This window comes from Rhinolophus hipposideros (genome assembly GCF_964194185.1).
Source record: "Rhinolophus hipposideros genome assembly, chromosome: 14".
In the NCBI taxonomy this organism is placed as follows: domain Eukaryota; kingdom Metazoa; phylum Chordata; class Mammalia; order Chiroptera; family Rhinolophidae; genus Rhinolophus; species Rhinolophus hipposideros.
The window spans coordinates 34,779,303-34,804,060 of record NC_138060.1 but is presented as its reverse complement, the minus strand read 5'-3'; the positions used below and the strand labels follow the sequence as shown (position 1 = coordinate 34,804,060).

At 46.1% G+C, this 24,758-nt stretch overlaps 1 protein-coding gene across 6 annotated transcripts in view; it reads left to right on the top strand.

The window, feature by feature from the left end:
• Window positions 1-24,758, top strand: part of TMEM108 (transmembrane protein 108) — a 263,053-nt gene that overhangs the window by 225,615 nt on the left and 12,680 nt on the right. For 3 of the 6 annotated variants that reach the window (XM_081072354.1, XM_081072356.1, XM_081072355.1), the window contains exon 4: window positions 21,611-23,038. The exons of 1 other annotated variant lie outside the window; for it this stretch is intronic. In XM_081072354.1, the coding sequence (XP_080928480.1) occupies window positions 21,611-23,038 (1,428 nt within the window). Of the gene's footprint in view, window positions 1-10,386; window positions 10,494-14,701; window positions 14,810-21,610; window positions 23,039-24,758 lie in introns of those variants that run through there. 2 more of the 6 variants (XM_081072357.1, XM_081072358.1) reach the window with 2 other exon arrangements.

Here is a 24,758-nt window from a genome sequence, read left to right as displayed (position 1 = left end):
CAGCACATTTGTGAAACAGTACAGGGTTTGAAAGAATAGGGGCTTGGGGTTAGACAGACCTGGCTGGGTCTGAATCTCAGGCAGAAGAGACAAAAGTTCCATGGCCAAGAGAGATGGACCACAGTGCGGCATGGTGCTTTCCCTGCCACACCAACATGCACCCATGCCGCACTAGACCCCTGCAACCTCCACCCCCAAATGGAACCTGGCAAGCCCAGCTCCGAGAGATTTTTAAGGAGCCAAGCAGCCTCCTTAACTATAGCAGGAGCTTGTCAGATCTTACTTTAAATGCCATATAACCATTTTTTGTACAGATACAAATTTCTAAGTTTGCTTTCTCCTTTACACATTCCTTTGGCATATGTGCTAAGCACATGTTTTTTAAAACCTAGTTATAGTTCAATTTTGATTTTCTTAGTTTAAAATGATCAACACATCACATTCTTATGCATAATTCATTATGTAAGCCGTAAGATCTTTTTCAAGCTCAAAAGAGGGAGGGTAAGTGTGAAGATACAGTTTTGTGGGTCATACCAAGTTAGGACCTGCAGGAATTCCATAGCTAGACCTATTTCCATCCAGTTAACTTCCCATGCACAGATATTCGGCTGAAAGTATCTGAGTATCACTACACGGCATTTGGAAATGGTTGCAGAGAAAAAGAATGCTACAATATCCTCCTTCAAGGCAGTTATTTTTTCTTGACCTCCTAAAGTTTGAAAGTCGGCGTGTGTGTAGGCACACAGCTGCATCTGGGTTTATGCTGTTAGGAAAACGTCAATTCACATTAACATCTCTGAGATCAGGACGCATCTCATGGTCTCTGTCAGCCAGACAGCGCTCATGACATGGTTACCATTGTCCATGCCTGGGCGAATGGCGGTTGTAGTTGACCATCTCATCATCTCTCCATCCGAGGCAAATGCATCAATGGTACTGTGCATATTTCACTGCTGCTTGTTTTAAAAAGTCTCACAAAGATTCACTGTGCCTCCGCGTTGAAACAGAAAGTTGTTCTGTATGCAGAGGGCACATAAAAAGCAGAGCAGCAGGAAAGAAATTTGATATTTGTGGAACAAATGTTCATCATTGTAAGAATGGTCTCCATTCCATATTCCGAAGCAACAACCAAGTTCTGAATGGGACTAAAGGAGAGAAGACACTCACACAGCAGTTGAAACTGGGTTGTGTTTTGTTGCTGAGATGCTTAGACAAGGATTGGCAGTTACACACCCTGTGAAGTAAGTGAAGGGATATATGGGAAAAGTTTCTAGATAGTCTAAAGGAGCTCTTTCAAAGGAGCTCTTTCAATAAGTACAGAACAAAAATTGAAAATGTAAGAAAACATTGTGTCATAGTTGAATTGGCAGTATTTTCTCTCATTGGTCTGTAAAGCTATATAGTATGTTGCTTCTTACATTTGATGAAATATGGTACTTAAAATAGATGAGCTAGAATTTCCTTAGATAACTATTATATCTATTGCCCAGTTGTTAGCATGAGTAAATTTATAAAATTCACCCTCAGAGTCATAAGTCTGGCTACAACTGATGTGTATCCTCGGATGGTTTTGCCATGAACAAGAAAGATTTCGTGGCATCCTAGAATGAGGGACCTGGAAAGGGGCTTGAGGATTTCATGGTCTTATAAGATGGAGACGGTGAAGCCCAGAATCCAAAAGCCTCCATTCAGTCACTGAACATTTACTTAATCAAATGGACCATGAGAATGTAAAACATGGATGCACTTTTCCCAGTGCTCAAAGTGGATACTTTGGGTACAGAGAGGAATAGAGGGGAAGGAGAGGAGAAGCCAGATAGGGAGGACATTTCAGAGTGGGCAACTGTTCATTCAGCCTTTAGCAGTGTTTAATTTCCTCCAGGGCACCTTCCACACAATATCCTCTCACTTTTCCTTTCCCCCTCACCCCCATCTTTTTTCTTTGCTTTCGTCCACTCCCCTCCGCTCTTCCCATCCCTCTTCTAGGTGGATGATTCATTGGGATGGGGCAGGGAATGGGGCATGTCGGTAGAAAGTAGCACAAACAGTAGGCCTTGGAAAAATTAATTTACAAACTTAATTGGAACCTCCCCATCTCAAATCCTGCCACATACTTGATCAGGAATTGGCAAACTATAATCTGCTGCCTCTTTTTGTAAATGAAGTTTTATTAAAACACAACCACACCCATTCGTTGACATCTTGTCTGTGTCAGCTTTCACACTACAATGGCAGAAATGAGTAACTGTAACCAAGACCATATCCTCAAAGCTTAAAATGTTTACTCTCTAGCCCTTACAAAAAAAGGTCGCTGACTCCTGGTCTAGTTAACTGCTTCTCCAGTAATCTGCAGAATTGTAGTTCTGCAAAATGTTAAATAGGTTTTACCACATAGAAAAGGATTGTTGGGTCAAATAACTTTGGAAACCTGCTTTTTAATCACAGAACCTCTTAGAGCCATGAATAAGTTAACATGCATTATGAATTTCTGAGAGGTAACTGAAGCATGCAGCATTTTCCCAAGTTTCTTTGGGAACCCTTTCCTTACAGAGCACCTCATGGGTCTAGAGTTCTTCAAGAACACACTTCAGGAAATGACTATTTAACAATAATCCAAGATATATTATTAAGTAAGTAAAGCAAGGTGTGCCCAGTACACACTCATCTGTATATAAAGTAAGAGGGGAAAAATATAGTTAAGTATATGCTTGTGAATGTTTCTGTTATCTCCTGAAAGGTCCTTAAGGAACTGGTAACACCACTCACCTTCAGGTGAGTTGAAACCGAGAGGGAGATTTTCACTGTATTTATTTTCTGCATTTTGACTTTTGGATCGTGCCAATATACTTCATTACCTAAACAATGAGTTAATCTGTCAATCAGCATAATTAAATTTTAAAACAAAATTTTAAAATGGTAAACCACTTTGGAAAACTGTTTGGCAGTTTTCAACAAACTCAAATATATGCTTACCATATGTGCCAGCAGTTTTACTCCTAGGTATTTACCCAAGAGAAATGAAAACATATGTCCATGCAAAGACTTGTAAACAAATATTTGTAGCAGCTTTATTCATAAAAGTCCTAAATGAGAAACAATCTAAATGTTTGTCATCTGATGAATTAATTAGTATTCCAACTGGAGCATATCCATGTAATGGAATACTACTCAGCAATAAAAAAGGAACAAACCACTGATACATGCAGCAAGTGGATAAATTCATAGATATTATGCTGAGTGAAAGCCAGACACAAAAGATTCTATCTAAATCCACTTATGTGAAAATCTGGAACAGATGATGCTGACCAATAGTGATGGAAATCAGGTCACTAAAGTGGGTGCTGGGGAGAAAATGTGACTGCAGAAGGATACAAAGGAATTTACTAGGGAGAGGGAAATGCTCTGTATCTTGATGATGGTGGTGGCTCTACAACTTGTACATTAGTCAAAACTCATCAATCTGTACACTTACAATGTGTGGATTTTATTGCCTATAAATCATACCTCAATGAAGTTCATTTTAAAAAGAAATAAGATGGGTACTAGATTTATCGGGGTGATAGATGGGAGGGGTTTTTTGAAACGAGAGGGAGTATTTTAAGGAGGATTAATAACAATGTGTCTTTTACTGTAATTTTTTTTTTATTTAAACATTCATCGTGTTGTTTGATCACACCTTGTAAGTGAGATGTGTGGTCAACGCTGGGTAGGATGTGACTCAGCCTACATGCAGAATAAGACAGACGTAGGCTTCCAGCTCGGCTCTGCCACTACCAGCTGTGAGATCTCGGGCAAATTACTTAACCTCTTTGCATGTTTCCTCATCTTTAAGGTAGCTGTAATAACTATACCTACGATATTGTGGGTTTAATGAGATAACGTTATTGTGTGGCTTTAATGAGGTAATGTAGGAGTTCCATTTACTATTGCTGTGTAACAAACCACCCCAAAATTTAGCAGCTTAAAACAATGACACCATTTATTTTATGCACAAACCTGCATTCTGGACAGGACTTAGTGAGGACAGCTTGTCTCTGCTTTACTTGGTGTCAGCGGGGTTGAAATTGCCTGAAGGTTTCTTCACTCACAGTGAGAGGCTTGAAGGGCTGGGGCTCCTTGGGCATCTCCATCTCTGTGTGACCTGTGCAGTATGGCAGCTTCAGGGCAGCCGGACTTATTACATTTCCCCTTTTATGAACTCATTGTGGAACTTAGAACTCGTAGTGTCACTTCTACCATAGTCACAGGCCTGCCCAGTTACAAGGGGAGGGAACATAGACTCCATCTCTCAATAAATGTCAACATCACAGTTCTTCCTACAACCTGTGGGGTGAGATATTTTGGTGCAGTCCTGTTTGGAAAATGTAATCTGGCATAGTAATGAAATACTTGACACAGAACCTGGAACGTGGTAAGACCATTACTGCCGCCACCACCAGTCACTGCTATCACTTCCATGATTATTATTACTATTAGCATTACCATGATTAGCATTATGGCCAGTAAACCTGCTGCAGCTGTCACTGCCGATGTTGTGATGCTTGCCCTTCCCTTGGTGGGTGAGAGCCACAGACACAGCGCTACTTCCAGGAAATGGTTTCATGGAAACCTTGCTGCTGGCCCCAGATTTCTGCAACTTAATTCACAATGAGTGAAGGTGATGTGGTCATCGTGAGCGGAGGTGGCTGTGCATACACAGGCTGTAAATAAAATGAAACCTGGGCATGGGGGACAGAGAGCAAAGACGGGCTTCTATACAAAGGTGAGTGTGTTGTGCACCTGCAGCCTCCTGCACAGTGATGACAGCCCAGGGAGCCCCTTCTTCCCAGCTCCCCCCTCCCACTTCCCCTGAGAAAGAAATGTGGCCTGAGCTTGCTAAGTCCTTTGTCCTACATTACAATGCATGGACTTCTCTGGACTCCTGACCAAAGGTAGAATTTGGACTTCATCAGTTGAAAGGCACCCGTTTGGCAAGAGCCCAAAAGAAAATAGATCATAAATCCAAAGTGCAGAATCATGGAGTTGGTATAGAATCTTTTCCCAATGGAAGAGGATCTCCATAGCCACCCATAACCCTTCACTGGCTTATGATGTTCACAGGAAGCCGCTCCGTTTCGAAGCTGACCCACTTGTGCCTGACTGGCTCCTGAGCTGTGGCAGCTCCTCTCTCACTCTGTTTCTGAACCTGGGGTGCCCAGCCGTTTCCATATCCACCTGGAGTCGAGTACAACACAAAGAATAACACACCTGTTTTGAAAATACAAATTAATGTCACCAGGGGCAGACATTTGAGATTCCATTTGTTCTTGGCTCACTTGAGATTAAAAAGGTGCAGAGGACAAGGAACCCAGCTAGGCCGGAAGGCGTTGTTTTCAGAAAAAGCTGCATCTGAAATCAGCCAAGCAGAGTGAAATGGAACATTGCTGTGGCCACCTGACTCTTTTTATTCCAAACTTACTAAATGTCTGGACCTTCCTGTGTGGCTCCCCTGCCCTGCCTCTTCTCCATAATTACCCTGTGGACGGCATGGTTTTCTGTAGCAGAACCAGTTCCTGATTCCTCTGCACTCTTAGGCGACTATCTTTCAAACTTTGGTGAGACTGGAATCACCTGGAGGTTTCTTGTTTAAAAATACAGGTTCTCTATCTTGTTCCCTGAACTTCTGATTCAGTAGGTCTGGAATGGGGACCCAGGGGTCTCAATTTTGAACAAGTTCCCAGGTGGTGCCATGCAGCGTGTGGTCCACACTTCTGGCAACACATGTACCTCTGTTATAGTATTTATATTCTGTTTTTCATTATTATTTTCTAGCAAAGACTTAAATGAGTACTGTCCAATGGAAATATAATAGGAACCACATACGCACTTTTAAATTGCATAGCAGCCATGTTAATAGAAAGATGAAATCAATTTCAATGACACATTTTATTTAACCAAATATATCCAAAATATTATCATTTCAATATGTAATCAATACAAAAATTATTAATGGGATAGTCTACTTTTTTGTATTAAGTCTTCAAAATGATGTATATATTTTATGCTTACAGCACATTTCCGTTTGAACCAGCCCCATTTGGAGGACAGTAGTTTCACGTAGTCAGTGGGTGCCATATTGACCAGTGCAGACTTACATAACACTGTGTACTCGACAGTGTTAGAAACCCTGCACATAGTGACTCATTTAATCCTCACAATAATCTTAGGTAGTTTAGGCAGTTTAGGTGGGTAGATTATTAATCTCATTTTACAGTTGAGGAAACTAAGGCACAGAGAGCTTCAGTAACTTGCCCAGCTAGAAAGCAGGGAAAAGGGATTTGAACTTGAGCAAGAAAGCAGGGAAAAGGGGTTTGAACCTTGGCAGTCTGACCAAATTACCACAGGGCTCTCTGCTCAACCACAACTCCCTGAACGGGAGGAAGGAAACAGTATTACTTTGTGGGTCCCCACAGCATAGACAATGCTTAGCTCAGATAACACACCCAGTAAATGTGCGCTGAATGAATTAAATGAGTGAGAGAGGGGAACGATTTGTCAAACGTTTAGCCAACAGGATTCGGTGCCTTCAACCATTGCTGTATATGACTGGGTGAGAGGGAATATTTTAAACTTAAATTTGAAATTGCCTTTTTCAAGGAGCTTCCAGGTGAACGGAAAGATGGGAGAAAATACACAATGACAAAAAGGAAAGTCTGACATACTATCATTTAGTGTGGCATTCATGATTAGGGTGACTGGAACCAGGAAGGGGTACACCATCGGAGGCTACCCAGAAGTAGTGAATCTTTGAAAGGGTGTTAAATGAGATGGAAGAAATATGGTAGAGTAAAATACTTGCAAGCATTATAGATGTTTAATAAATGTGTGTTCTTATTCTGAACCTTAGCACCCTGTAAAGTGTGCCAGAGTTTCCCACCCATGGATAAACTTATCTTTTCAGAATTTGCCAGAACTTTCTCTGCCAATGTATATTTTATTACCCGTGGTGGGGAATGAAGTAATAGCAGCCATTTCCATGGCGGAGATCATGATGTCAGTTACCTGGGAAACGCAATGCCACACTCAGCCCTCAATAAAGATGTACTGAATATGTGAATGAAGAAATGAATAAGTGGTGGAATGGTAGTAAGAGCACTCAGGTTTCTTCTCTTCCAGGAAGCCTTCCTAGGTTCCTCCAGCTTTCATAGGTTCCCTGTCAAGTTGTTTCTATAGGCAGAAAGAACAGGACTGTGGGGCGGTGGGGGGAGGAAGGGAAGGAGAAAGTGTGAAAAACAAAGGAATAAATGAAAAGGTGAAGAAAAGGTGAAGCTACAGCTAATCATAATAGATTATAATACTATTTGCATTGAGGGCAGGGAAAAATCTCCACCCCCTGTGTCACCATGACAGTTCTGACAAGGGCCAAGTGAAAACAAAGGGAACCCCACCCCCCACGGGAAGGCGTGGTCCGCGGGGACCCACCCGGGAACGCCTGCGACACCACCCCTGACTATTTCGCAGCCTCATTCGAATAAAATCCTAAGCTTCCTTATCCTTCTATGCAGTTGCCCTTTATCCCGGCCTGCCCATGCCCATTGTTTTGGGAGTGTACTCTTTTTCTTTTTTTAAAAAATTAGTTTCAGGTGTATAAAACACTGTAATAGACATTTATCATTTATATCCCTCACACTGTGTCAACCCCCTTTCCCCCCATCCACTATCCCTCTGACATCGCACAGAGCCATTACATTTCCACTGTCTCTATCCCTAATGCTGTACTCCACTTCTTGTAACCATATATATATATATATATATATATATATATATGTATATATACATATATATGTATATATATATGTATATATATATATACATATGTATGTATAAATTGTATATTGTGTATATATATAAAAATTGTAGTTGACCTTCATTATTGTTCAGCTTCAGCTTCAGGTGGACAGTGCAGTGATCAGGTATCTACATCATCCCTGAGCTGGTCTCCCTAACGAGACAAGTGTCCATCAGATACCCTACAGAATCTTTACAACATTGTTGATTACATTCCCCAAATTGATTTTTGTAACCCCATGGCCATCTTGTGGTTACTGACTGTTTTCTAATCCCCTCACCTTCCCCCTTATCCCCACCGCAACCCTCAGTTTTTCCTCTATGTCTCTGAGACTGTTTCTGATTAGTTCATTCATTTATTCTTTTCTTTAGATTCGACATATAAGTGAGATCATGTGGTATTTGTCTTTCTCTGTCCGACTTATTTCACTTAGCATAATGTTCTCTAGGTCCATCCATGTTGTTGCAAATGGTAAGATTTCTTTCTTCTTTATGGCTGTGTAATACTCCATTGTATAAATGTACCACAGTTTCTTAATCCAGTCATCTACCGATGGCCATTTCGGTTGTTTCCATGTCTTGGCTATTGTGTATAGCACTGCAGTAAACACTGGGGTGCATAAATTTTTTCAAATTAGAGTTTTGGATTTCTCTGGATAGATACCTAGCAGTGGAATTGCTGGGTCATAAGGTAGTTCCATTTTCAGTTTTTTGAGATACCACCATACTGCTTTCCATAGCGGCTGCACCAATCTGCCATCCCACCAACAGTACATGAGGATTCCCTTTTCTCCACAACCTCTCCAGCACTTGCTGTTTGTTGATTTATTGATGATAGCCATTTTGACTGGAGGGAGATGGTATCTCATTGTGGTTTTTATTTTCATTTCTCTAATGATTAGTGAATTTGAGCATTTCTTCATATGTCTGTTTGCCATCTGTATGTCCTCTTTAGAAAAATGTCTCTTTATGTCCTCTGCCCATTTTTTAATTGGGTTGTTGTTGTTTTTTTTGGAGTTGAGTTGAGTGAGTTTTTTTATAAATTTTGGATATTAACCCCTTATTGGATGTATCATTGGCAAATATGTTCTCCCATTCAGTAGGATCCCTTTTTGTTTTATTGATGGTTTCCTTTGCTGTGAAAAAACTTTTTAGTTTGATGTAATCTCACATGTTTATTTTTTCTCTTAATTCCCTTGCCCGAGGGGATATATCATTACTAGAATCTTTTCTAGTAAGATTCCTAGAAAAATCTTACTCCGGGTAATGTCTGTAAAGTTTCTTCCACTATTTTCTTCTAGGAATTTTATGGTTTCAGATCTTACATTTAAGTCTTTAATCCATTTTGAATTTGTTCTCTTATATGGTGTAAGGAGGTGGTCCAGCTTCATTTTTTTGCATGTGCCTGTCCAGGTTTCCCAGCACCATTTATTGAATAGACTGTCTTTACCCCACCATAAAGTCTTGCTTCCATTGTCGTAGATTAAATGGCCATATAGGCATGGATTTATTTCTGGACTCTGTATTCTGTTCCATTGATTTATGTGTCTGATTTTATGCCAGTACCATGCTGTTTTGATTTCTTTTTCTTTACACTAATAAATCTACTGCTTGCTTGGCTTGTTCATGTGGCTTTTTCGTACGTCCTGGAATGCCTTCCTGCGACCATACAAGAACCCCCCGAACTCCCGTTCTCTGGTAACAAAGTGGCTGCACATAAAATCTGACTCATCCGACATAGTCCCGAATTACAGACCACTTTCCATTGTTCTCTCCTTGTTCTTCATGTTTGTTCTCATCTCCTCAGCTTGACATGGACAAGAAAGCTCCAGAAAGCTTTCCCTCCAGAAAGCTACCTCCAATTCCATGTTGAATCATTCAGATACCTAAATTCATAGATTTATACCCCAAAAGAGAATAATAAAGAGGTGAAGGGTGGGTACTATTATAATTATATAGGACATGGATTAAGATTTGTTATTTTCTATCTCAGGGTTTTGTGAAGATTGAGTAAGATGATATATAAAAATTACTTAGTTGAGTGCCTGGCACATAGTAGGTGCTCAATAAGAGGAAATTTAGAATTAGTGAAAGTATCAGTACTGGAGAGAAGGAAGGACTAGGGGAGACGAAAGTTTTAATTCCAAGCACACACAGCCTAGAGGGCTGCGTTTCAGAATTCAATTGTGAAATCTAACTCACGCCCAACACCTAAATTATACCTTGGAGTATGAGCATCCTGCCTTGAAATGGGAAATTAAGCAATTTCACAAGGCTGTACAGCTGTGTTGCCTGAGCCGTTTTGTCCCAGGCAAACTGGAATAGGCAATGAACCTTTGGTAACTGAGGAGAGCAGTGCCAGACAGCCTGCAGCCAGCCTGCCTGGGATGGGCGAGAATACCAAGCAGCCTTGCAATGTGCCCAGGGAGAAGCTGCAGGGGCTCAGGAGCAGGCGAGTGGGTGTGCCAGAGAGAGCAGACAGCCATCTCTGACGTCAGCCCCTCCACCTCGGCCTCTGTGCTGCCCACCCGCTCCTCTCAGACACTGCCACTGTCCCTTCTGGCTACCTCCTCTCTCCTTGGGCAAGCTCTTTTATGAAGCTCTTGCTTCAGATTGTCGGCAAGCCCCAGAGGATGTCAGGTGAAAAGTCCCAATGCTCTTTTTAGGTAAGTGACTCTCAGGCACGATCAGGCCAGGACCTTGTATCTTTTTCTTCTCCGTCTGCCTTTTGAGAATTTGAAGCTAAGGGTATACAGATGCTGGTGAGCTCAGGTCAGGTACCTCAGCCTCTTTGGGCAGGTCCCAGCATGCTCTAGGGCTTCCTCGGGAGTCCCAAAGATCCTGTTATGCTCTCTGAGCAGCCCACTGGACCAGACCCCTTGGAGTATGAGCATCCTGCCTTTGGGAAATCAAGCAGCTCTGTTGCCTGAGCCGTCTTGTCCCAGGCAAACTGGAACAGGCAGGGAACCTCTGACAGCTGCGGGTCTGTGGGCTCTGGGGGAATCATTTTTATTGGGTTTATAGGAGACATCATGGGCTTCTCTAGGGCATGCCAGGCCCTTCATGGGGTCCACCTGGTTGTCCTACTTCCTTACGATTTGCATCAAAACCTCCCGAGAGCATACACCTTGAACCAGGAAGCCAAGGTATCATCTCTGTAAAACCCAAATCTTGGCAGATACTCTCACACAACCCTTTAGAAGCTTGGGAAGAAATGAAGACCAATCTGCTTATATGCTAGAAATAGGAATGGAACCTACAGTGATGGAACAGGGTCTTGGGAGGGATATGCAGAAAATGGGTTCCATCTCAGCCTTCTCCTGCCTCATTTGTCATGTGAGATGTATGTTCGTTTGAACTGGTTGGTCACTGACAAGCAACGTAAAAATGAGAAATATACACACATGCATATGCACGCACACACACACACACGCACACACACCCACAGACACACACACACACACACAGACACACACACACGCACACACCCACACACCCACAGACACACACACACACACACACGCACGCACACCCATACTGTCACATCACAGGACTCACTGCTTTCTTTTATTGTGTGGGACAGAGCCAGGAAAGCAGTTTCCAGACTCTTGACCTCATGTGGAAAGGTACCGGCTCAGGTAGTAGATGGCCGTCAGCTGTGACTAGTTGGCCATCGGCTGTAACCAATTGGCCATTAGCTACTAATATAACTTACCGTGGCTACGCTAGGGAGTTGGTTGGTTGGCAGAGAAGCGGACGGTGGATTGCGGCTAGCTAGGGGGGTTAGCAAGCGTGGGTGGCACATTGTGGATCGTGTGGATCCTACTTCCTGCGTCTCTCCCAGCCACCAGTGAGACTAGGGTGCAGGAAGACCCCTTGTTGGGGTACTGGTGGATGTTTGCTTCTGTGTCTCAACCAGCTGCCATTCAAGAATATAGTGGTATGAACCCCCTATCCATGGCTCCGTGGGTGTTCCTTTTTGGCCTCACCATATCCTGTGTACTTGTGCGGGGAGTGGGAGCTGAGTCCCGGTGTTACATATTGACGTTGTCTTCAAAGAAATAAACATCTATAATTTTGTGGTAAGCATTCAGCTGCAAATAACTTCAATGTTTGGAATTATTTAAGTATTCTTTCATGCTCACATTTTTTCAGAAAACATCATGCTCCTAGTGTGGGTCAGACAGTGAACTAAGTTCTGGCGCTCTGGATGCTCAGGAAAACCACAACCCCAGGGGAGTGATCCAAATGTAATAGAAACTAAAACCATAGTTACCTCATGTCGAATGTCTGGCACTGTGCAAGGCCTGTGTACCACTCAGTCTCATATTCCCATCCCTGAAAGCACCCTAAAGCCAGGAGTTATTATCCTTATTGTACAGCTGTGGAAGACAAAATGTAACTAATATACCTGAGGACCCACACTAGAAAGTTACAGAGCCCACTAACCCCAGGTACCTGCCTTCCAACCAAGCCATTGGCTGAAGGGCTCTGTAGGGAGATGGGCCACAATGTGGATGGGAATAGTGCCCTCAGAGCACTGCACAGGGAGCCCAGTTTCTGTCCAGAGAAGTGAGGGACTTTGACCTTCTCAAGAAAAGTGACAGTTCAGGTTGGGTTTTAGAGATGGGTATACCATCACCTAGCAGGAAAGGGGTATGGGCAGAAATTTTGAATGAGGATGGTTGGGTCCATGCCCAACACCTTATGTGGCTTCCATGTGTAAATGACAGGGCAGTCTAGCCATGTGGTAAGGATAAGCTTTGATTTTCAAGCTGCCCACTTCCTTGATCAAGAAATTTGTAACTGTTTATATTATCACATGGGTGGCGTTTACCCTAACCCCTCAGTTGGAATTTCAACAGTTAAAACACCATGTGTTCAGGCTGTCAGTCTCCCTGACCATTTCACCTCCGAACTCCACACTTTGCCTCTGCGAATATTAAAAAGATGAGACTCAGAAGATATAGGTAGACATAGCAATAATCATGGAAATTTTTTTTCCCTGTCTCTTTCTCTAAGTAGGATCCAGAACATATCTGTGACTGCATGATCTCACACAGGGCGCCCAGAAAGTGGCCTGCAAATCTCCCTTTAGCTAAATCCCCTTCGGAACCTGCCTCTGTGGGTGGTCCTCACGAGGTCCCTGTTGTCTCACCTCTGGGGAACAAGTTGTTTTGAACTTTGGAATAGCTTTCCACTTACAGAAAATTTGCAAAGGTATAACAGAGTTCTTATATATCCTGCACCTCGTTTCCTCTGTTACTAACATCTTACGTTTCTGTGGCCCATTTGTCATGATTAATGAACCAATATTGATACCTTATTAACCGAATAACTTTATTCAGGTTGTCTTCCTTTTTCCCTAATGCCCTTTTTCTGTTCCAGGATCACAACCAAGATACCACATTGCATTTAATTGCCATGTCTCCTTAGTCACCTTTTGGCTGTGACAATTTCTCAGACTTTCCATGTGTTTGATGACCTTGACAACTATGAGGAGTATTGGTCAGATATTTCCCAGAATGTCCCTCAGTTGTGTTTTTTAAGTGTCTTTCTTATGATTAGACTGGTATTATAAGTAAAGTTCTGTTTTCACATCAAGGGTACATACCATCACCATGACTTTATCACTGTTGAGGTTAACCTTGACCATCTGGCTGAGATAGTGTTTGTCAGGTTTTGTACTGTAAAGCATGGACCATTTTTATACAAGCCTTTTCCTTTTAGTTTGAGAGAGTACAGGGCAGTTTGGACTAGTGCATTTGTGTTCTTTCCCATGATGTCAGTGAGCTGTTCCCTGAATATTAAGGATCCTTTTATTTTATTAGAAACTGAGTTGACCTTTTCATCCATCTAATTCCGACTCTCATTTTTACTTGTTTGGTGAAAATCTTCAAGAGAACATCTTTGGTGTGTGGATTTGTGCCCCAGTCATACTGATTTTCTTCTAAAATGGCAGCTCCTTGAAGGAAATGGTCATGTCGTCAGTATGCAGGCACCATATACTATACGGGCAGTACCAAAAAAATGTATACACATTTTAAGAAAGGAGAAAACTAGTAAGATTGTAATACTCAATATATACCAATAACAAAAGATGAATACAAGTCACATTTGACTTCTGCAATTACAAGAGGTGCTCAGAGTGGTTACCATCAGCGTCCAGACACTTCTGATTATGGTGAACTACTGCTTGAGCAACGTTAACCAAAGTATCCATTTGTATACATTTTTGGCACCCCCAGTATACATATAGTATACATATATACATATGGGGGTCATGTCTTCAATATGCGGGTACCATATACTAGCCTCCAGCCTATTCCCTGTATCCTCCCAGCCCACCAAGTACATGTACGCCAGGAAGCTTCATGGCACTTCTAACATGCCTTTGTTCCTTTCTTCCTCTGCGGGAATTTGAAGACCAGAGAAATCATGATGCTGTAGAAAAAGCTCAGAATTGAGATGTTTCCCTTTCCTTGTATCTGGATAGGAGAGGTGGACAGTAAAGGAATCAAAATCAGCCTGTTGAGCTCCAGCACTAAGAAAGCCTGATGTTGAAATCCAGAATGGTCACTGAAAGAGCTTTAATTTCACTTCTACGTAGATGGTATTCCAGTTACTGTTGCTGCTTAACAAACCACCCCCAAACTTAGTGGCATAGACCAGTAATAATCATTATCTCATAAATCTGTAGTTTGGGCAGGGATCACTTGTCTCTGCTCCACTGAGTCTCAGCTGGGGTCGCGTGACTGGGGCTGGAACATTGAGTCTCAGCTGGGGTCGCGTGACTGGGGCTGGAACATTCATTTTCATGGTATCTCATGCTCACGGCTGGCGAGTTGGTGCTGGCTGTCGTCTGGAGGTTCCAGGAGGACTGAAGGCCTGGGACCTTGGTTCCTTTCTACACGGGCCCCTCCATAGGCTACTCAGCCTTCCTCACAGCTCGGTGCTGGCCTCTGAAAGCAAGCACCCAAAGGTAAGAACTAGGAAGAAGCTGTACCGCCTTTGGACCTGGCCTCAGAGTCACATAGCATCACTTCAGCCATGGTCATAAACCCACCCAGCCACAGGGAGGGAACATAGAGCTCACTTTTCATTAGGAGTTTCGTTTTTGAATTGTGGTCATCACAGCTGTTACAATTGTTATGTCCTTGCCTGTCCTCATAAAGCATTCCTCTGCTCAGGTAGGACATTTTCTTGGATCAAAAATCTCTCGGTCCCCAGGGTCTCAAGCAGCCAGGGTCAGAAACTCAGGTTTAAGTCCTGGTACAGCCACATGGTACCTATTTTGACCATAGACAAATGACTTAACCATATGTGAACATGGATATAATGGGAAGCCTTAAGCTTTAAATTCGTCATTCTTGCCTGTTTCCTGCTCCTAGAAGATCTATGGTGTGTGTGGGGGGGGGGGGTGTTCACATGTACATATGTTTTTGTTAGGAGGCTGTGATCTGTGAGCCTCCCAGAGCTGCAGCACAAGGTAAATGCATGCTGACTGGAGGCCATGGGTGTGTCGGGGCAGCCAGGCCCCACCACGCATGGATTGCTTACTTGCAGTGTTTTAGAGAGATTGTACTCTGGGAAATAATTCCCAGTGGAACCATGAATCTCATCAGTTCGACTGTTGAATCAGTAATCTCCAGACATTTCTGGAAACCACCCGGTGATAGCGTCAGATAGCTGTAAGCACCAAGCAGAACTTTCTGTCCCTTAGCCCTGTGATCAGAGCTGTGGCCCAGGCCTTGATGGGAAGGAACATTTGGAATGTGGCAGAGAGCAGCAGTAAAGATTTGCATCCCAAACTCCTTGGTTTCATAAAGAAGCCAAGATCACAGGCATGAGTAACCCCTGAAGAGCAATTGCCCAGCTCACTCTGAAGTCAGTGATGCATAGTCATTTCTCAATAAGGGAAACCATGCTCCAAGTAATGAGTTTGTGTTTGATCTTTAAAACACTGAAGTCCAGAGGATGTAGCACACTAGACTGCTGGGGCCACAGTGATAGGAAGAGAGCACAGTGAGTTTGGAGCATCAGTGGGATTGGAGGGGCAGGGAGCTGGGTCTGGTCCCGCCTGGACCTAACCCTGGTGTATAGCTGGTGTGGGCCAGGGCAAGTCATTCCACTTTGTTTGGCCTCAGCCTTCTCATCCATAAAGTGAAGGAGTTAGATACCGGAGAATCCCCTCCGATTAAAAGATAATAATGTTGAAAATAGGAAAGCCTGTTTCTGGCAAAACTGTATGTTATTGCTCATGTAGAAAACAGATTTCCTGATGGTCAGACTTGGTATGCTGTGGATACTCTTTTCTTTTGTTATTGAAACCTCAGATGCAGAAGCTAAATTTCCAGTGTTGCAGTTATCTGTTGCGAAACAAACCACCCCAACAGTGGCTTAAAACAACAACAGTTATTTTGTTCATGAATGTTGGTGTTGACCAGGCTCAGCTAGTTGGCTCTCACTTGGGGTCTCTTCTGTGGTTGCAAACCAATAGTGGTTGGGTTGGGGTCATCTCCTAGGCTTCTCCACTCTCATGTCTGATGCCTGGCTGGGGCTGGAACAGCTAGGGCTCCTCAGGCTTTCCTCCCGCTCTCCCCATGTTCCCTCCACACCCTCTCAACTCCAGGGAACTGGAGTTCTTACATGTGGCTGTTGGCCCCCCAAGAGAAACCTGCAGAAGCTGCAAAACCTTTCCTATCCTGGCCTTGGAAATCACATGTTGTCACTTCTGCTTCATTTTGTTCATTGAGGTCACAAAGGTGAACCTAGTTTCAACGGGAGGGGCAACAGACTCCACCTCTTGGTGGGAGGAGTGTCAGAGAACTTGCACGTGTGATTTTTAATTCACCACACCAAGCATCCAGGATAGCTGAGCTGCCCTCTTAGTGACGGGATGGCTTAGAAGATTTCTCAGACTCCTGTGACTCTGTCACAAGGTTCAGAGGCAATGGAGGAGATTATCTGGCAGTAGGAACCTAGTTTAATGGGGAGAGAAGCTCTACTTAGAAGAGGAAGATTTTAAATTACAAGGAAAATGAGACAGAACTCTGTATATATGTGTGAGGGAGAATGTACCCATGTAACACATATGTCTTGTCCATGTGTATAAGCAATTTTAAGAGAAAAATTTTACCATTGATTTAATTAAGCAATGGTGTGCATGAGATGCCAGACCGTGGAAGGGGCGAGCATGAACGCAGGGGTTTCCAGTCCTTACATTGTACTACTAGAAGTTCTTTTCCCCAGTCACTTGCAAAATAAAATTAGTTGGCTGGATTGTTAAAAAAACAAAAATAAAACAAAACCACCAAACATGTCATAGAGAGCTCTGAATTGGAGATAGGAGAAAACAGGTAAGACAGAAGAAAAGTCAAAAGACCAATAATAGAAAATCAATCCCCAAAAGATTGTATATCATTGCTTTTGATTGCACAGAGCAGCGTGTGGGGTAGGCAGTGAGAGAAAGTGGTTGAAAGTACAGACTCTGGAGCCATGCTGCCAGATTCTAATCACAGCTCCCCATCCCCTAGCTGTGTGAGAGCAGGCAGGTTCCTGTACCTCTCTGTGCTTTTCCTCAAGTGCAACAGGAAGCTAACGGTAGTACCTGCCTTGTCAGGGTGTAATGAGGATTGCTTCAAGACAGGCTTAGCCCTGGGAGCAGCATATGTGGGACGCAGGAAGCACTCAGTATGGATTAGCCGTTTCTCTCTGCACCGATTCCCTCGTTGCCTTTGCCAGATGCAGATATCATGTCCGATATGGACTGTGTACAGCCAGCCAAATAAACAGAAGGAGGTCCTTTTCTTCCCCTGGGTCCTGGGAACATGTATGCATTGGAATTCTAGGTAGGAGGAGGCCTTCATGGACACCTGGGCTCCCATCAATCTTTAGGTTTCCACCCCACACACACGCTTGTCCTTATTCCAACATGCATTAAAAATCAGTTTCACGTTTAAAGCACATCAAGCTACATTTTAGTTTTAGTCTCCCTTGTATACTTGGAATTAGAACCTCCAGAGGCCGTTATGCAAATCAATGCAAATGACATGCAAAGAAGCAGTAGCCCCAGATTGTGGGGAGCGATTGAACAGGCCAGCACAAAAGGCCTTGAATGAATATTTGCATCTGTTCGGGGATTGAAGGCCTTGCACAGCTATTGTGACAGTGTTCTGCCCTTTGCATTCAGTTGTTAACCTTTTGTACCCAGGAGGAGAGGTAAACTCTTGTCTGATTTCCATAATGAAGGTGACAGTAGAGGTTAAGGTTGTTTGGGCAGTGCAATATTATAGCATTTTTATGAAGTAAATGAAAAGTTGCTTTGAAATAATAGCTGTGATCCAGGCTGTGTCCCCAGCCAGCTGTGTATTCTTGGACAAGTCACTTCACTCCTTCCGTTGCTCCCTCTGGGAAATGAGGGGATTGGATTAAGTGACCCTAGGGCCCCTCTCACAGTAACAGCTAAATGTTTTCCCCTAGGTGAAAACCCTTTGCAGCCCAGATGGCAGTATCCATTCCTGTACCAGAGGTTTACTCTGAAGTCAAAAGAAGAAATGGCTCAGAGGCAACTTAACAGTCCTCCTAGAGAGAAAAATAACTCTAGGGTTGCAGAGGCAAACATATTTACTTACTGCAAGACAACTTCCAGTCAGACACTTCCCAGCTGGGAGGGTTTTAGCCCCTGAAATGTTCCTGGTGGGAAAGTCAAGGGACTGTCTTTCCCTGAGTGTTGTAAAGACCTGGATGCGTTAACCCCTCTGCCTCCGCTCCCACCCCAGGCCTGTCACAGGGGTCCATTGGGATCGCTCTGAAAACTGTGCACTGCCCTTGATGCCACTGCCAAAAGACTATGGCATCAGTCCTTGGCCTCTGGCCTCTAATTACACCCAGCGCACCCGGTGCTCCACCTCAGGAGTCCTCTGGGCCCTTAATTTTAACACCAGCTGTTGCAGCAGCCACCAGTGGGTCGGGTGTACCCAGACAGCCTCTCTCTGAGCCACATAGGCCTCATGCAGGAGTGAGGGGGTGCAGTGGAACAAACACCCGTGGCCCGTGGGGGTGGGAGCTGCTGGGGAAGGAAGTGCTCCTCTCACACTCACAATGTGAGGTGCAATCTACTCAAGCTCCTCAGAGCTTCCCAGCAAATTTGAGTTGCCCTCCCTGATCAGCTCATATCAGACCCCATGGCTGTCCCCTGAAATCACTTCCCAAAATACACTACCCGCACACAAGCCCTGGTCTCCACCTCTCCTTTTTCAGGGGGTCTCTAACATAAGACACTTAATTCGAGCTGCCATAACAAAGGACTACAGACTGGGGCGCTTACACCACAGAAATCTGGTTCTCACCATGCTGGAGGCTAGCAGTCCAAGATTGAGGTGCTGACTGCGTTGGTGTCTGATGAGACCTCTCTTCCTGACTTGCCAGCGGCCCCCTCTCACCGTGTCCTCACGGCCTTTCCTCTGCACCACTATTCCTGATGTTTCTGTGTTTCCTAATCACTCACCTCTTCTTCTAAGGACACCAGGCAGATTGGATTAGGACCCACCCTCATGGCTTTCTTTTGCCTTAACTTTTTTAAAGGCCCATCTCAAATGCAGTCACATTCTGAGGTGCTAGGATTAGGGCTTCAACATAGGGATTTGGAGGGAACACAGTGCAGTTCGTAACACTTATATTGAATCAAGGCACTCAGAAGCCAAGCCGAGGCTTATCAGGGAATGCCCCTCAAAACATCAGAGGCCTCGATAGCAGTGCTAAGAGTAGATCGTGTGATATTAAACTGCAAAGGAGGCGCCGAATAACCTTGAACTGGTCAGAGCATAGCAGCACATTGTTTCTTCTGTGGACGCAGCTCCCATCCTCTTCCTCCTTCTGTGTCACTGGAGACGGTTGACCAGGAAAAGCATGCATTTCGGATACCGCCCTGTTTTCATATACTTCTGCTGCTGGAGGACTTGGGACATGTTACTTCCTCTCCCTGAGCCTCAGTTTCCTACCCCAGTGAGTGGTTGTGAGGACTAAATCGGTGCTCAGTAAACAGTGTGTAGGATGCTCGTGAAAAAGTGGACTAGACCACGAATGAAAGTTTAGAAAAAACAGGTTGCTCAGGGCAAATTGTTGGTCCTAGAGATAATGGGTGCTACGGTCTCTGTAAAGTCTCCCATCCCTCAGCCTCCCCCCACCCACTCATTTTAAAGTGCCAGGTGAGAGACAGTGGTCCACTCCAAGACCCCATCCCATACCTAAGTCAGAGGTGGCCCCACGAGTGATCCTGGGCCTTGTTCCAAAGGCATGCCAGGAGATCACCTCACCTCTCCACTTCCTGGAAGCTCACCGAACCCCTGCCTTCCCAGCAGCAGGTCTGCTGACCATCCGAAACTCCCGGGAATCAGCACCAGGGCCCCAGCTTTGGCCATCCATCCTGCTGGAGTGTGGTGGGGGAGGGAGGCTCCGAGAGAGTGACCAGAGAGAGACAAATCTCTGCGCTGCCATGGCTGGCCAGCTAGCAGGGCTGAGGGATGGGCATGAGATGGCCCAGAGGGGGCTGGTGTGAACAACCAGGAGTTCACACGTCAGAATCAGGCCTGACAGTCTGTCAGGCTGCTCTGCAACTATACAGACCAGCCCTTTCCAGGCCCTGTGTGGTACAGGGGTGGCCAGTCTTCCAGTCTATAACCTGAATAGCTCCTATGTCTCACATTTATGTGAGGTATTGTTTTTATAGATAGGCACATACTGTTGGGATTAATAAAATACACGTGTCTTTGGAAGTGTTTTTAAATTTGTAAGGTTTTGTCCTTATGCCTTTTCTCTATGAACTAAAAGCACACATTCTGAATATTATGCAAAATCCATGACTTTCTTTTAATACTCACAAGGGCTCCTTCTGCTCAAAAAGTCTGGTCATCACCAGTGATGTCCCACAGAGAGTTCAGCCACATGAGCGCCACAGGAAAAGCAGTTAACACGACAACCATAAAACCAGCTGGCCTTTATGGAACACGTCCTCCCTTCCAGGCTATATGCTAAGTGTTTTACGGGCACCTGATCTGGTCACCCTCCTGTGAACCTCTGTTTCCTTCTGCCTGTCATTCTCCAATGATACTGAAGCATCTCTGCCTTGTTTTGGGACCATATGTGTATTTGTGTGAGCCCATCCAGGGCCAGAGACTGCCCTGTTCATTTTTTGTGTCCTCCAAGGTCGAAGAGAGGGTAGACCCTCCTTAATTGCTTGTTGAGTGGGCCTGAATGAACAGAGGTCTGTGTGTACTGTTGTCTGGTTCATAAATGGAAGACTGAGAAAAGGCATGGCATTGGGTCAGTTTCACCTTCCTACGCCTTCCTCATTTGACTCAGGGTGGCTCACAGAGCTGCCACCTTCCCTGCGGTCAAGCTGGCCTTGATCACTGCCTGGCTGCAGATGGCCAGGAGTCACTCAGAGGCCACAGGCTATCATCCCACTCCCAGCCTCAGCCTGTTCTGAAAAGCTGCCTTGGTGGCGGGCATTCGGGAAAGGATGGGCCTGGCCAGTCTAGCTGGCTGTGCTTCCCCTGGGGCTGGGTTCTCTTCCTGACAGTGCTAGGTGGCACCTACCTCACAGACCCGCCCAGGCCCACAGTTCTGTGTCTGACGAGTGTCAGGGCTGCAGTGTGGGCCTCAGGAATGTTCCCGATGTTTCCCTTGAGTCCCGGCGCTTTATAGGTGTGCGGATCAGGAAGGCGCAGGCTCGAAGCGGCTCCCTGGGAACTTTACCTCTTCTCTCTGTCTCCCTCTCAAGGCTTCCTCCTGATCTTGGCACTGACTGAAGCACTGGTATTTGCTGCCCAGGACCCATCTCCCAGGGAATCTCTTCAGGTCCTCCCTTCAGGCACCGCCCCAGGCACCATGGTGACAGTACCCCTCGGCTCTACCAGATACACACCCGTGGCTGCTGCCCCCACCTCTATGGTGACACTGACCCCCCATCTCGATGGACCCTCCGCACAGACCGAAGCCCCCACAGCAACGATGACATCCCATCCAGATGGACACCCTCCTGCAAACACCGTTTCCGCCATTATGGCAACAGCAACCACCCCCCAGGCTGAAGGCCCCCTGACCACAGGGCCCCTTCCTGCTGCCATGGCAACCACATCCTCTCACTCAGAGGGCCGCCCCCTGGGGGAGGCTGGGCCCGCCGTCCTGCTGACAAAGCCAACTGGCGCTGCCAGCCACCCCGCCACAGCACCCACCCGGGCGACCATGCGCAGACCCCCCAGACCCTCAGGCTCTTCCCGAAAGGGGGCCAGTAGTGCGTCACGTCTTATCCTGCCTGCACTCAGTAGCCACTCTGGAAGGAAGGAAGGCCAGCGAGGAAGAAATCAGAGCTCCACACATCTGGGGCAGCAGCAGCCCCTAGGGAAAATCTTTCAGATCTACAAAGGCAACTTCACAGGCTCCATGGAGCCTGAGCCCTCCACCCTCACCCCCAGGCACCCACTCTGGGGTTTCTCCTCCTCGCCACAGACCCAGACAGTGGCCACAACCACGGCGCCCAGCAGGACCTCATGGGCACCACTCACCACCACCCCGGTGCCCGCAGAGGACAAGCCAGGCCTTCGCAGAGCAGACCAGGGGGGTGGTCCTACCTTCACCAGCCAAGGAGGGGAGCCAAATGCCACAGCAGCCTCAGGTGCCCCTGCCAGTCCACAACCTGCCCCAGTGCCTTCTCAGCACCCCCGTGGTGACCCCCAGGACAGCCCCAGCCACAGTGACTCCTGGCTCACTGTCACCCCTGGAACCAACAGACCTCTGTCTGCCAGCTCTGGGGTCTTCACGGCTGCCACAGCGCCCACCCAGGCTGCCTTCAATGCCAGTGTCTCAGTCCCTTCCGAGGGGCTTCCTCAGGGAACATCCTCAACCCCCCAGGCCCCAGCCCACGCCCCCGGGGTCTCAGAAAGCACTGTTTCCGAAGCCGAGGAGGAGGCTGTGGCCACCCCTACCATGACCCACCGGGTGCCTAGTCCGCTCTCCACAGTGGTGTCCACGGCCACAGGAAACTTCCTCAACCGCCTGGTCCCTGCCGGGACCTGGAAGCCTGGTACAGCAGGGAATATCTCCCATGTGGCCGAAGAGGACAAACCTCAGCACAGAGCCACCATCTGCCTGAGCAAGATGGACATCGCCTGGGTGATCCTGGCCATCAGCGTGCCCATCTCCTCCTGCTGTAAGTGCCTCGCCCTCTCCCCACTCCTCCCTCCCTTCTTCCTCTCCCTCTACCACATCAACTTGTCCATCCCCAGAATTCCTTTGCCCTCAAAGTTGGGCAGTCACCACCACATGGGCTGCAAAACTTCTCAGAACCCCAGGAAACAAAGTAGCAGGACAAGAATCGTAGGGGATCCCCGCCCCTGGTCCTTGGCTCTGCCAGGCCACAGCGCAGATGACCCCTGGTCATAAAGGCACAGCTCCCATGGGGGAGAACCTTGCAGGTAGTCCAGTTTAACCCTGCATTTTGCAGATAGAAAGACCAAGCTGCAGAGGTGACGTGGCTCACCCAAGACCCCAGAGTTGGAGAGGCAGGCCTGGGATGAGACCTCAGACACCTGTCTTCCAGCCCAGAGCTCTTGTCATGACACCATCCTGCCCCCCTCACTCTCAGGGGTAGCCCGCTAAGGCCTAGAGTGGCATGGCACCAAGACACCATAGGTGAAAGCTGTCACACCAAATTTACAGCCTCCAAATAGCAGAGCCCTCACCTTCCTCTCCTACTTCACTTCCATCTTCCTATCTTTACTCTCCTCCCTCATCTCTTCTCCCCCTTTCTCTCTCTATTCTGCCAAGGAAGAAGAGATGAAACTTGGCTCTTGCAGAAAGTTCTGTTAGCCTTGGCAGAAACATATTCTTGTAGCTAAATCGAGGCTTGAGAGCTACCTGTGAATTTAGCTTTGCTCTCCCTCTGTTCCCAGTTGTATATGTTCCTGGGTGGTGTGAGCTGGATGACCTCAGCGCTGTCTTTTGCTTCCACTGACATTGGTGGAGAAGGGCTCTCCCCAGGCCACCAGCACCTCCTTGCTGCTGCCTGTCACTCCTTTAACGAGGAGTTGGGAGACTTTCTCCCTGATGTCTTCATGAAGAACCTGATGCAGTCGCTCAGGACCTTAGGGCTTCCTTTATGTCTTTTCCATGTACTTGATCCTAGAATCTAAGAGTCTCTCTGATAACCTCACAGGAATCCTCACTAATCTCAGCCCCACCCCGCCTCAGCATGGTTACCCAGCCTTCCTCTGAACCCTTTCAGGGGTAAGAGACCCCCTATGTTCCTTGCTCATTGGACAGCTCAGGTTGTTAATTACCCAGCTCTGTTGGGACCTGACATTTGCCTCTTTGTAGTTTCCACTCTATGGTCCTAAGCCATACCGTCTAAAACTACACAAAACCAGTCAGTCTACCAACCCCTGAAATGCTTGAAATGGCTCTCAAGGCCAGTCTTCTCTTTTTCCAAGTGGCTCATCCCTGCTCCTTCAAATTTCTTCACAGGACCACACGGCCCTGGCCCTCTGACCCCCACCCCCGCCATCTGCCCTGCTAGATGGCCCCCAGCTTATCCTCACTCCCCTAGAAGGGAGAGCAGAGCATTCCGCATGCCGGGCCATCCAGAGGAGAACAGATGGTGGTTGTTCCTTTGTTCTGGACACTGTGGCCCCATTCAGGCTATCCGCACTGGCACCTACTCTGTGTGTCGCATTGACTGCCACGTCACAGCATGGGCTCACCCTGATCTCTAGAGGAGCAAAGTCCAGGAACTTTCCACAGAGGAGGCTGTTCAGCCACATCTCCCAACCTTTGCTCTTGCCTGGGTCGTTTGAACATTAGTGCAGGAGGTATATGCCTTTAAGCTGATTTCTGCTTGGTAGTGAACGCAGACGAGATCTTACTAATCTAGA